The sequence below is a fragment of the Notothenia coriiceps genome, unplaced genomic scaffold (assembly GCF_000735185.1).
Source record: "Notothenia coriiceps isolate Sejong01 unplaced genomic scaffold, NC01 NC01_scaffold00034470, whole genome shotgun sequence".
In the NCBI taxonomy this organism is placed as follows: Eukaryota; Metazoa; Chordata; class Actinopteri; order Perciformes; family Nototheniidae; genus Notothenia; species Notothenia coriiceps.
In genome coordinates this window covers 86,790-99,515 of record NW_011367171.1, presented here as the reverse complement: position 1 = coordinate 99,515, position 12,726 = coordinate 86,790, and the positions used below count along the sequence as shown (strand labels likewise).

The window sequence follows — 12,726 nt, the reverse complement described above, 5'->3', positions numbered from 1 at the left end:
GATGAGGTTACACACATCCCTGCTCTGATAACAGCTCTGTGTCTCTCTCTCTCTCTCTCTCTCTCTCTCGCCTCTCTCTCTCTCCCTCTTTCCTTCTACCTGCTCTGCAATTTACAGATTCAGTTTCACCTTTGCTTTCATGCTAAGCTGTTGGATCCCAAACCCTGATGAATCTGTGTGTGTGTGTGTGTGTGTGTGTGTGTGTGTGTGTGTGTGTGTGTGTGTGTGAAGGACAGATCCAGCCCTTGGACTGGCCATTCCTCCACTAACAACTAGCCAATGAGCTGACGCTGAATTGAAGGCAGAGGGAATGCATACCTGGGTTTAACGGTCTATGTTGCCTATCCAGCATTGACCTTCACATCATGGAGAGAGGCAAAAACAGAGTGCAAGAATGGGAAAGAGTGTCGACGGCATCAGAAGGTTGACCCACTTAGTAAATGATGGATTCTCAAAGCCAACTCTGATTTATTGGCTCAGTGTATTTGCTTTGTGAGCGCCCTTTTCACTTTAGTGAAGAGTGTATCTGAGTTAAAATGTGTGACCGAATATGTGTGTGTGTGTGTGCGTATGTGTTTTTAAGGGGCGTTGCTGGCATGTCCTCCTTAACCTACTTACACAGGTGGGACCTGCTGATCTGAGACACAGATAAGTGTAGTTAAGTATAGTTAATATAACAGATGGGGGTGTAGAACGTATACTGCTAAGACGTTGGGACTCGATAGGGATACGAAAATATATATATATAAAACTATGAAACGTTGCCAATAAGCAACATGCAACATTCGCCAAACATTTAAAATAAATGTCGCTGTTTAAAAGGGTTTGATTTAAAAGGGTTTGATTTAAAATAATCTTTTTCAAAGATGCAGACAAAGATACAAGATGCATTGAAAGGCAAGGCAAGTTTATCAATATAGCACCTTTCAACACAAGGCAATTCAAAGTGCTTTACAAAAAATGAAAGACATTAAGAAAATGGCATTTAAAATCAGTCATTAAAAAGAAAAGATAATAAAAGAAACATTAAAAGAAAAAATACATGGTTGAAAGAGGAATGGGTATGGAAAGTTGGATCTAACCAACTTAGGGTTGCAATGATTATATTTGATTATCCTTTTATCTGTATCAGAATAACCTTTGGTAGTAAAACATTTTCAAAAATTAGTAAAACATTTCCTAAAGCCCAAAGTGACCTCTTTAAAGCTTTAATAATTCCATTATGGTTACATTCTATTAACTTAAATCCAAATATAATGATATGTAACAGAGCATTATATTTCTGGATTTTTTCTCTCTCCGTTGACAGAAAAAATAATTGTTTCAGCTTTAAAACAACGGATACGATGTATGATTCGAATGTGCAGTCTAAAGCCGGCTTTAAAATAAACACTTTTTTCACTGTTTTGTATTTATCTATTTTTTTTATTTAAAAGCAAAAAGAGCTCCTGGTGCCCCCTCCGTCCTACACCACCTGCCCAATTGGCATGAAACCAATAAGACCAACCCTTGTGTCAGTGTTATTCACTTTAAAGTGAACACTCATTAATCAACTCTCTTTATTTGGCTAATCTTATCTGCTTTGACACTGTGTATGAAGTTGGTACAAAACATGAGACAAATGATGTTGACACTGTGGATCAGCCTGGCTGCCACTTTGTAGCAATACACTTTGATAGATTTTGTACATAGTTTGAATCATGGCTTTTTGTGTCCACCCATCATGGCTGTCACTGCCTCTCCTCCTCTGTCTGTCAGTGTCTGAGCGGTGAGGTACGGTAGCTATATTCAGGTTTATGTATCGGAGCCTGGCACCTGCACAGATCAACCCTGTATTTACACTGCAGCTGCATTTAGACTGCAGAAACATGGAGAGCACTCATTACTCTGAGGTTAAGGCTGTCCGACAGAGAGATGCAGGGAAAAAAGACGTATGGAAGGAAAGTATGGATGGGTGGGGCACTGGCTTGGCACCGATCCCGGCCTTGGATTGGTTGTTGTCCTGGCAACGGCACGTCTGACCTTATTTGCCCCCTCACACGCCCCTTTCTGTGCGTGCACCATGATCTCGCCCATGCGCATTTCTTTTGCCGCACACTTTCCCGTCATTCTTCTCTGCGTGAGGGCCGAACCTCTTCTGATTGTGCCCTTTCTCTCTAGCACTCTGCCTCCAAGTGTGGCCTCCACGCTGAGCAGGTGAGAGAGTCAAGTCCGAGCACTCACAGCTGCTGCCCCGCTGGTGGGCAACATTTGCACTCAGCCTTTGTCCGTTTATATTGTGGACAGTAATTTCATACCTCCTAGAAAAGTTGCTGGAAAGCTTATTTTTGGATCAGAATGGACCACACTGAGAGCGTGCATGACGGCGCTGCCACGTAGAGGCTGTGATGGTTTCTGCAGACCTGCAGCCGTATCAAAATGGTTCCGATGGAATGACTTCCATACTGATAGGTCCTGCGGACCCAAATCATGCAATTTTCCTCAGCCCTGACGACCGAGCTATACATCCTCTTGTGATGCTGATACCCACAGAATGACCACACACACACACAAGCACGCACACACACACACACACACACACACACACACACACAGAGGAGGACCTATGCCGTAACAGGCAGAAAATAGGGTCCCTCAGGGCCTGAAGCAGCAGGTGTGTGTGTGTGTGTGTGTGTGTTTGTGGGTCCACGGGGCAGCCTGCTGATCCTAGCAGTTAGAATGCCCAGTGCATCTTCCTTTAATGGAGCCTGCAGGGCAAGAAAGGTGCAACCAATCACTTCCTCCAGGCTATACACATATAGCCATTGTCGCCAACGCTTATGCACCAAATTCATATAGATATACGATGCTTTGCAATGTGTGTGTGCACTGATGTTCTTATCCTTCTCCCATTTATGAGGGCAGATACATTAGGATTGTCTGTTAGCACAGGGCTTCCCCCAGGGAAGTGTTTATCAGAGGTCGTAAAGCCACCCAGATCTTACGATCTGTGTGTGCTCAGAACCTGCATAGAAAGAAAAGACGCACACTCAAGTGGATGGATACGGAAGAGGGAAAAATGGAGGAGGGAAGTTCACATACCGTCCACATTTCGAAATTAGGAGTCATGGAAAAGAAAGCAAAAGGTCTGGTTTAGCGGGGAGATACACTTCCTTCTGACCTTGAAGGAAGCACACGTACACGAAAACATGAACATAGGCGCACCAAACAGGAAACGGTAGATAAGAGCAACAGCTTGTTCCCCTTAAGTCCCTTTTCCCTCTCAGTGAGGAGGGGTTGACCACCATCCTTTACCTCAGTTTGATGACACTTACATTTTGAAAATACAGGGTCTGCAGCGTCCCGGGGATGTGAGGTTGAAGGGGGTTAGTAAAGGGATTTATTTCTGCCAGCTGGGCAGTCGGGGTTGTGGGGGGGCCCCAGATGGTCAGAGGTAGGGGGGGGAAGTCCTTGTTTGTGCGCGTTGAGGGGAGTAAGCACCAGGTTAGACACAACATTGGTGTTTAGGCTCCGGACACAGCATGGCTTTGTGTGGGCGAAGAGGGGGGGGGCATGGCTAGNGCTAGGACAGGGGGGAGGGGGGGTTGCCCTGATTCTGTTCCATTTTACAACAGCGCAGCATAAGATTGAGCAGGAGAGAAGAGATGGGGAACAAAAGAAAGACGAGTTAAAGTCTCTCTCTCTCCCTCTCATGTCTGACTCATGAGGAGCTACAGGTGTCCTATTCCTCTTGTTTCTCTCTCTGAAGATAGGATAGCCTCTGGAGCAGGAGGTCATTAAAGCTTTGAAGAGAAAGAGTATTCTCTTGTTCTCTGCCTTGTTCCTTCTTTCCTCCTGTACCATCTTTGGGCTTTTTTGTTTTGAACTTCTCTCATACTTTCCAGCAGTTTTCCCCCCACAGTACAGTGTTGTTATTCCCATGGAAAGACTTCTAGAGCCTCGTCTTCTTCACCTGCCCAGCAACAAAATGTGTACAGTTTTCTTCAATCCCTCTCTTGTGTTGAGAGATGTATCCATGTCATTCTTTAAGATGTACAAGATTTCACCATGAAACTGCTCAGCTGAAGTCATTATTAAGTGTCTACAAAACAGCTGTGGTTGAAAGGTTAGGAACACGGTTAGTTAGTGTAGTTGGCTGCTGTGGTTGGTTAAAAACAGTTTCTTCAAGATGCATTTTTGTTCCAACAACCCCCGCCAATTCCAACAACTGCACATTTTTCCAGTTTGTGGAACAGTTTAGTCTGGCAGTAAGTCCCGATTCAATTTGTCCTTAAAGACTGGGAGAGGCACAACAATGTGGAGTTGGTCGGCAGTCCACATTTTTGTGTGAAAGTTCACCAGAGTTTTGAAAGCACAGATTGACTTTGTTTCAGCAGGCAAAACTACATAGCAAAGCCATTCCAGTTCAAATTGAGATGACTAGTTGGATTAACTAAACCGTGACACCTGGAATACTAATGCAATCAGTATGTCAAAGATGACATTATTTTATTCATCACAATTAATGACTCAGCTGTCATCTGTTAACGGCTAACCCCACCCATCTGGTGTACCAAAACTGAAATATACAATACCATTTCACAAAGTCATCCTCCTCGAGAGCAACACACATCCTCCCATTTTAGCTGAAGTGTTACTACAGCACCACAGAGGCAGAAGCTGTGTCACGCTATGCCCCGCCAAGGCACAGTGACCACAGAAACGTACTGTGCCCAGTCACCATAGTGAACCGAGTTAGCGATCCGCCTGCTGTGATTTACCACGGGAAGAACTGAGGCTCCTCTAAGCCTCTCTGCCTCCCGTCGTCACTTCAAGGGACCAACAGACTGTGGGCTTCTTATCGTTCCATCACAGGCATGAACGCGTTTATTAAATTCACAGTATCTACAGTATACGTTCATTTGGGATGCATGGTACAGTGTGATATTAGCATTTGTATTGTAGCGGAATATTTGTTGCCCCCATGTTTATGTGCAGTACATGCGTTAAGTACCCAAGTGTATTCAGTATGCATAGTACGCAGCTGCTCTGCGTGATCGAGTATCTGCTCTGTATTCCTGAAGCCGTGTTGTGGGATTGTTGCTCCTTTAATTATTCTCTCATATTAAAGGATCAAAGGTCTCTGCCACAGTCAAACCCCTGCATTTCATTATAACTACACACACACACACACACACACACACACACACACACACACACACACACACACACACACACACACACACACACACACACAGAGGAATGTATGTCATGCACACACGTTAATATGGACACACATGGGGAGGACATCAGTTGTTCAATTTTTTAAATGTTGAATGCAATTTCCTGCAATTATAAAAAAAAAGGATAAATGTTCGCCTTTTCAAGTCCTCCATTGAAGGGCGCAGCGTGTTCTTTTTGATTTGTCTCCTTTTTTTTATCAACCAAGAGCTTGCACTAGTGCTCAGAAGGGTGTCACCGATCACCCTCTGGCATGAGGGGAGAGCATGTTTTATTCTCCTGAAGTACTTTCATGTCCATGTGTGTGTATGCCTAGAGTGTGTGAACATGTGTGTGTGCATTCAGGACCACATGTGCTCAAACACACATGAGTGTGTGTGTGCTGTGTCTTTGCCCTCTCCCCTTTAGCTCCAGCTCTGGACCAAACCAATCCTCCGCTTCCAGAGCATTCTCCAGCCGATGGGCTACTCCACCAGCTCTCTGTTCTTTTACACCCTCAGCTCTTCGGTGCTCCCATGATGCCCCTGTGCTGTCACCACTCTGCTGCGTGGTGGCTGGCAGTAGGGGAGGATGCTGAGTGTAATTAGGGCATACCCAAGCCTACCAGGGCCACAGAGAAGGGAGGAAGGGAGGGAAGAGGATGGAAAGAGGCCTGACAGTTTGACATCAGTAGAGCACACAGTCTCAGTAATTGCTGGCGTGCATATGACGCGGGCCAAGGTTGGAGACTTGTGGGAGGAAAAGGGGGGTAACGTAGGATAGAGAGGAGTCATACATAGGAGGGAGAGCAGGATGACATGCAGCCTCAAAAGTGGGGAGAGATAAGGAAGGAGATCAAGAGAGGAAGGGGGTGAGGGGGTGAGGAGGAGGAATGTAATGAATCAGGAGTTGGGTGAGGGGGGAATCTGAAGAAGAAGCTTGAGATGAATGAGATCGCGGGGGGGGGGGGCAGCATGTTGACACAGCACATGTCTATTATTACACATTCACGCACACTTCCACAGCTGGTGCACCTAAGCAAACATTTCTGTGTCTTAGAGAAGCCTTCAAAAGCACCACAGCTATGAAGTGTGTGTGTGTGTGTGTGTGTGTGTGTGTGTGTGTGTGTGTGTGTGTGTGTGTGTGTGTGTGTGTGTGTGTGTGTGTGTGTTCCCTTAACCAGACAATGAAGTCGGGCTGTAATTAGCACACAGGTAATAGAGCCGTCGGGGCCCGGCCACACAAGCACATTCACAGAGGGGATATCGATCAGGTGGAGTGTGTGTGTGTGTGTGTGTCTCCCCTGAGCGAGGGATCCCGATCAATAGTGTCCTGTAGATAGATCGCCAATTCTTCACGCTAGCTATTGAGCAGGAAGCAGCGTTCAGTGAGACCTGCCTGCAGGGTCTCACCTACATTTCCACGACAAAAAACACACACACACACACACACACATACACACACACACACACACACACACACTCTGCTTTATTATCACTGTTCAACCAGCATTCAGGTTGAAAGTCAATCATGTAATATGGCTCCTCCTTCTCATATAGCGTCTTGTGATTTCTCCTCTCATTGCTCCATCGATCCTTGACACGCTCTGTAGATGTGCTGGACCATCTTCGTCTCCTGCTGCCTGTCATGTCTGTTTTATTTCAGTGTGTCCCCTCCTCCTCTTCCTCCTCCCTCTCCGCTCTTATTTTTCGCTTATTCTTTTGGTCTCCTCTCTGTCGGCCTACTTATCTTAAGTCTGCTCCTCCGTCCACCGCCCATCCTCCCATCCCCTTTTCCGCGCTCTTTTTCACTCCCATGTTCCCCTTCGCCGACTCCCAGCACTCCCTTCCTCTCTCCTCCGCTCTGTCACCCCTCCATAAAGACTCCCACTGATGGACCTGAACCTTCTGCCCAAGCCCCTCTTTCTTCGTCTCCTGCGCACCATGCGAAGAGGAGCCCAATTAAAGTCCGTCTCCTCTCTTTCTCACACTCGTTGTTCTCCTCTCAGTGTCTGCACTCGGACTCTCTGGGGTCGCTAATTAAAACACCACTTTCTTTTCTCTTTACTCCACTTTTTTTGTATACCTGTTCATCAAACTTCTGGCTTTCTTATTCATTTCTTCGTCCCATCTGTCTGCTCCAACCTGTCTCTACAGCTCTCTTTTCATCAGTCTCCATCTGTCTTCCTCCGGGCCTCGCCTCATGTCACCTCCATCAGTCACATTGGTCTCACATTTCTCTCCTCATTTACCATCTCCTGATTCATAAGTCTTATGGTTTCTTCATGTTGAATTCACCTCATACATCGACTTCCCTTCATTTCCCTCATATCCTTTCTTCTTCCGTATTAGTTTACACCCAGGTAACTCTTTATATTGTGGCTGACAGGAAGTGAGAATCTGCAGTCCAAAGGAACATGCATAATGCAGCTCTTCTGTCCTAATGATGCTTTTCTTGTCCTGAGTTGTTGTTATGCCCAGAGCCGGTCAACCTTGACTGAAGCTGCGGGTTGTGCGTACGCGTGCACGTCTGCATACATTTTTACACTTCTGTGTGTGTAGAGGGAGAACGGACAGCGGAGGGAGTCAAGTGTATTCTACTCTGAACCCCCCTCATTGGTCTTAATTAGCAATTGAGGAATTGTTGTTTTTGCTCAAAACCGCTCCTTTGCTGGCCTGGAAGTAGAAAACAGTCGTTGGGATACATCAAACTCTAAAACATTCTTTGAAACCTGCACAACTTTGCCTTCTAACCCTGTGCAATCGTTATGTGTAATATTGATGAACTATTCATCTGCTGTAACTATCCACATTCCTCCCGGCACAAAGGAATTATGGAATTTCTGTCATCAGTCTTCTTTCTCTCGCCGTCGCTGTTTAATCGCCATCTCTCTTTACCCTTCAGTTTACTCCATGTAACGTGAAATATTAATGTGCTTTTCGTTGGTTCTTCCAGGTTAACAGCAGGAGATATGTCCATCCAGGTGAATCTGAATGACTACCTGGACATCTACTGCCCTCACTACCCCAACAAGAGGCCCCAGGGCTCCGGGCAGCCCGAGGAGCTGGCCCTCTACCTGGTGGGGGAGGCCTCTTTCCAGGGCTGTGTGGAGACCAGAGGGGCCATCAAGAGGTGGGAGTGTAACACCCCCTACGCCCCCTTTGGTCCTGTGCGCTTCTCTGAGAAGATCCAAAGGTTCACCCCCTTCTCGCTGGGGTTTGAGTTTCTGCCAGGGCGCCACTACTACTACAGCTGTGAGTAGAGGATGTGTGTGTCTCTTTGTGTGGGAGTGTGGGGGGCCATTTAGCCATTGTGTCAGATTCAAGTGGGTCTGGGTATCATTTAAAAGAGTTTGGTATTGGTAACATGTAATGTATTGGTATCAACATTTATGAGTTCTCAAGCCTATTCTTTTAAAATAAATTGTTTAACATTAGTTTTTCTAATGTTAAACAAGCAGCCTTGCAAAAGATGTAAACAGTCAAATATTTGTATGGATTTGGTAATTTAATGAGGGCACGTTTCGGTCAGTTATGGTTGCAAATCCATCTATTGTCTATGAATGGAAAACATATGAAAAGAGATCACATTTTCCTCAAACCAAAGATGACTGCAACAGTCAAACCCCCCAAAACGTTCAGATTATTATCACATCAGATAAACAAAAGTGACTTGTGCTTAAAAGTAAGACGATGGACTAGGTGATGTTTTGATTTTTTTTTTGCAAGATGAGAGCGAACATTAAATATTTTGACTCAGTAAGCAAAAAACCGTTTCCAAGCTTTGAAAAGGACTAGAATGATGTAACATCTTATCCTTAGTCAACCCTTACCCCAACCCCTTGGAGTTAAACACATTTCTCAGAGAAACTGCTTATTTTGTATCACAAATATTACTGAAAGCAGTACTTTAATTTCCTAAAAAGTATCTAGGTTCAATACATGACTAAAGGTTATTTGTTTTTAATTCCCAAAGTGAATTATCATTTAGTATTTTTTGAGCATCTTCTACTTTAGTAAAGCCATGAATCTTTGCTTCAGGCCCCTTACACTGGAAGTCAAGTGAAACAGCTGTAAAAGAGAAAATATGTAAATGTCTGCTGTTTCAGTTCATCAGACGGTGTTGGAGGCAGTGTGGTGGCCGCACATCCTAATTGAAGTGATGAAAAGGTAGAGAACAACTTTAGCTTGTGTGTGTTTTCTTTTTATGAGGCTTTGAGTGTTGGCAAACTGCAGCCTAAAGCATTAATGGTCTCCATAAATTCCTCCTGAATGACATTGATTTGATGTTTTCTTAGACCTGTAGGCAGTTACACACTTTTAGTGAAGGTTTCCCCTTTCCCATTACACTCTCCTTTGCTTCTGTCCCCTCACTCATTCATCTCAAACCACTGGAGGGAGAAAAAGGAGTGAGAGACACATAGGATGGTTTAGTGGCTGTAAAATCTGTTTTTTTCCTTACTTTTTACAACTTCTGGCATCAGTCCAACCATGAGGGGGAGCATATGAAACAAGTCAGAGAATGAACGAATCAAGTGAATGCAGTATGGAAAGGGTGACAACAAAGAGACAGAGCGACCGCAAAGTGTAGGAGGAAGAAACAGAGATCAATACAGGACGACAGTGAACAGGGGGGGGGGGGAGGCAGACGGAGGTAGAGAAGCGTGGAGGAGTGACGGAGAGAAAGAGCAAAAGATGGACACAGTCTGACAGTACAGGAAGGGGGGGGGGCAAAAGAGGCCGGATGAGAGGAATCCACACGAAAGAAAAGGGAGGGCAACAAAAGCGACAGTTAAGGGATGGATGAGACGAAGAGAAAGAAAGATTCTTTACATAAATTACTGATGCGGTCCACGGGACAATGGAGCATTGTGAGGGCATGAGAGAGCGCTTCCACACACACACACGCTAACACACATGTATATATGTACACACACTCACACACACACTGGGCTATTGTGGTTGTTCAGGCAAGTTCAGTGAAAAGCAACAATGGGCCCCCCCCCCCCTCGGTTGGGCCACATTGGGCTCAGAGCGATTGTGTGTGTTTTGTCCACATCAAAGATAAGGCGTAAAGTTGGTCCAAATGTCTGGCTCTGGGGTCCCTGTGCTGAATGGGCCCCTAGCACTGGGACAGTATAATGGCATTAGCCTGGGAGAGCAGTACAATGGTATTAGAAACACTAATGGCATTAGTTGGCTCAGTCTGAGCCGGGCTCAGCTCCTCTCTCGGCTCCCAAAGACGATCACCCTGACGACACACTGACTGTTCCTCTCACACTGACCTGTTGACCAATCCCTGCGGCTTCTACATGTGCGGAGCCCCACAAACAGGAAGCACCTTGACATCCTCTGATGGTCAGCTGCGCCCTAACATGGAACCATTCGAGGAAACGTTTACAAGGGACACCTAAAACTGAGGAATGCTGTTGTTGTTAGTCCAACACTTAAATATGCCATCATAATTGGAAGAACATATCTGTAAGATCTTATCTAGACATGTTTCAAGACGTTTATGAAAAGACTTATGATGGTCTGCCTTTCAACATAGTTTCTAATATGGTTTTTTGCAGACATAAAGAGTTCAACAAATTACTTCAAAATCTTTAAAAAGCCCATCTACTTCTCCAAGATGGTAAAATGTTTTATTATACTTTGCATAAAGTTTGTTGCCAGACACAAGATGTCTCCCACTAGATTAAAAGGCCTGTTCCCAGTGTACAGTATGTGCAGTTGTTGTTTCCCCTTTCCAGGTCACATTTATGTAATTTGCATGACGCATCATGTTTGGCTTTCCAAATCCTGCTCGTATGGACAAGTCTTAAACAGAGATTTAAGGTTGGCGCACTGTAACTTTCACCTTTCAGCCCGGGAACATGCCTTCTAGTGTCAACCTCTGCGTTCTGCGGAGTGAAGCTCAAAGCTTTTTGAGTAGTAGTAGATCTTGAGTTAAGATTTGTTTCGTCAACAATGAACACATGAACACTTTTTGTTCAACTTGGAGCATAAGAGACAAATGTTTACCTACAAAAAAAATCACATATCAAGGCATGTTCATCGTGAAATGTACAGAGTTGAAGCTCATGCAAGTACTCTCTGTGTTTGCCCCATTTAGCTTTTTTTCATTTAGCTGCGTTTCGTTTCCTTATCGGACATATGTCCTGTCATAACAGTGAAGATGTTCTGTCTTTGCAAGCGGAGCTCTCTCAGCCACTGTAGAAAGTGCTTTATAAGACAGCCTCACTGCTCTTCTGTTCTCTACCTTATCGGTTGAAATTACAGATACAAAGTGAGACAGGCTGTTAGCGATCATACACTCAGCTTGTGTGGTGGGTCCCTGTTGAGATAGCAGCTGTTTGTGAATAATTCAAATGTAAAGCCCTTTAACTGCAGTTTCCAGACAGAGTTGTTTTGTGAAAGCGATGCTAAACTGACAGGTAATACATCTCATGTTTGCCAGATTTCCCACATGAGCTGTGATCAGTATTGATATCAGAGATGTTGCATTTTTAAATAGTTGCACTCTCAATCCTGTATTTTATTGTTTTTTTTTTATTGTGCAGATAAGTAGGAGGTATGTTACTAAATGGGACACAGGGAGATTCTTTATTTGGATATCATGTAATGTATGATATGGTAGAAACAAAAAGACAACCTCCTTTGTAAGAGGTACCAAGAGAGCTCTCAAAGATAAGATCGGATGGGAAGATTTCATTCAGCATATTCATATTTCTCTTAATATTTGACATGTTTAAATATTAACCGTTTGTCAGGTTTGATATGTAAGCAACGTATTTAAAATCTGTCTTTCTTTCTCTCTAGCTCTACCGGCAGATGAAGGCCCTCCTCTGCCATGTATGAAGTTGCGTGTCACCGTGTGCTGTGAGCCCAGTGAGTACTTTTCATCTGTTCTTCCTTTCATGCTCCCCCCTTTGTTGTACAGCAAGATACTTCTCTCCCTGCCGCTCTCATCTCTACTACCAGGGCACATGATGTTTAGACTGCTCCTCATCCCCCCTACTATTCCTCCTTTCTGTTTGAATAACTGTGATGCTCTAATGTCCTTAACTTATATCAAGGAACTTAAACTCATCTTCAGAACCTTGCACTACCTTTAACTTCATCACATGAGACTTACTGCGCAATCCACTCCATGCTGGCTTTACAACCTAATTGGATTGAGAGTTGTTTTAACCATTAGTTCCCTCTCCTCTTTTCTTCCTATATCCCTCCCTCCATTCTCTCCCTTTTTTTTATTTTAACTCCTTGTCTCCCTCAATTTTCCACTCTCCATCTCTCTCTACCCCAGTGTGAAATTCCCAGAGTGATCTAATCCAGAGCACGCCTGGAGTAATGTTAGTCTTCCAGTCCAGTGAGCTGCCCATTCCGGTTGGGAATGCTGCCCAGTCACTGTGGGAATCCCTGTACAGTGTGTGTGTGTGTGTGTGTGTGTGTGTGTGTGTGTGTGTGTGTGTGTGTGTGTGTGTGTGTGTGTGTGTGTGTGTGTGTGTGTGTGTGTGTGTGTGTG

At 44.7% G+C, this 12,726-nt stretch overlaps 1 protein-coding gene across 1 annotated transcript in view; it reads left to right on the top strand.

The window, feature by feature from the left end:
- The window catches only part of efna4 (ephrin A4), a 24,288-nt gene that overhangs the window by 11,344 nt on the left and 218 nt on the right, over positions 1-12,726 (top strand). The window contains exons 2-4 of the mRNA XM_010790585.1: positions 8,155-8,453; positions 9,308-9,368; positions 12,021-12,089. Coding sequence (XP_010788887.1) covers positions 8,155-8,453; positions 9,308-9,368; positions 12,021-12,036 — 376 coding nt within the window. The 3' untranslated portion in view covers positions 12,037-12,089. The remainder of the gene's footprint in view (positions 1-8,154; positions 8,454-9,307; positions 9,369-12,020; positions 12,090-12,726) is intronic.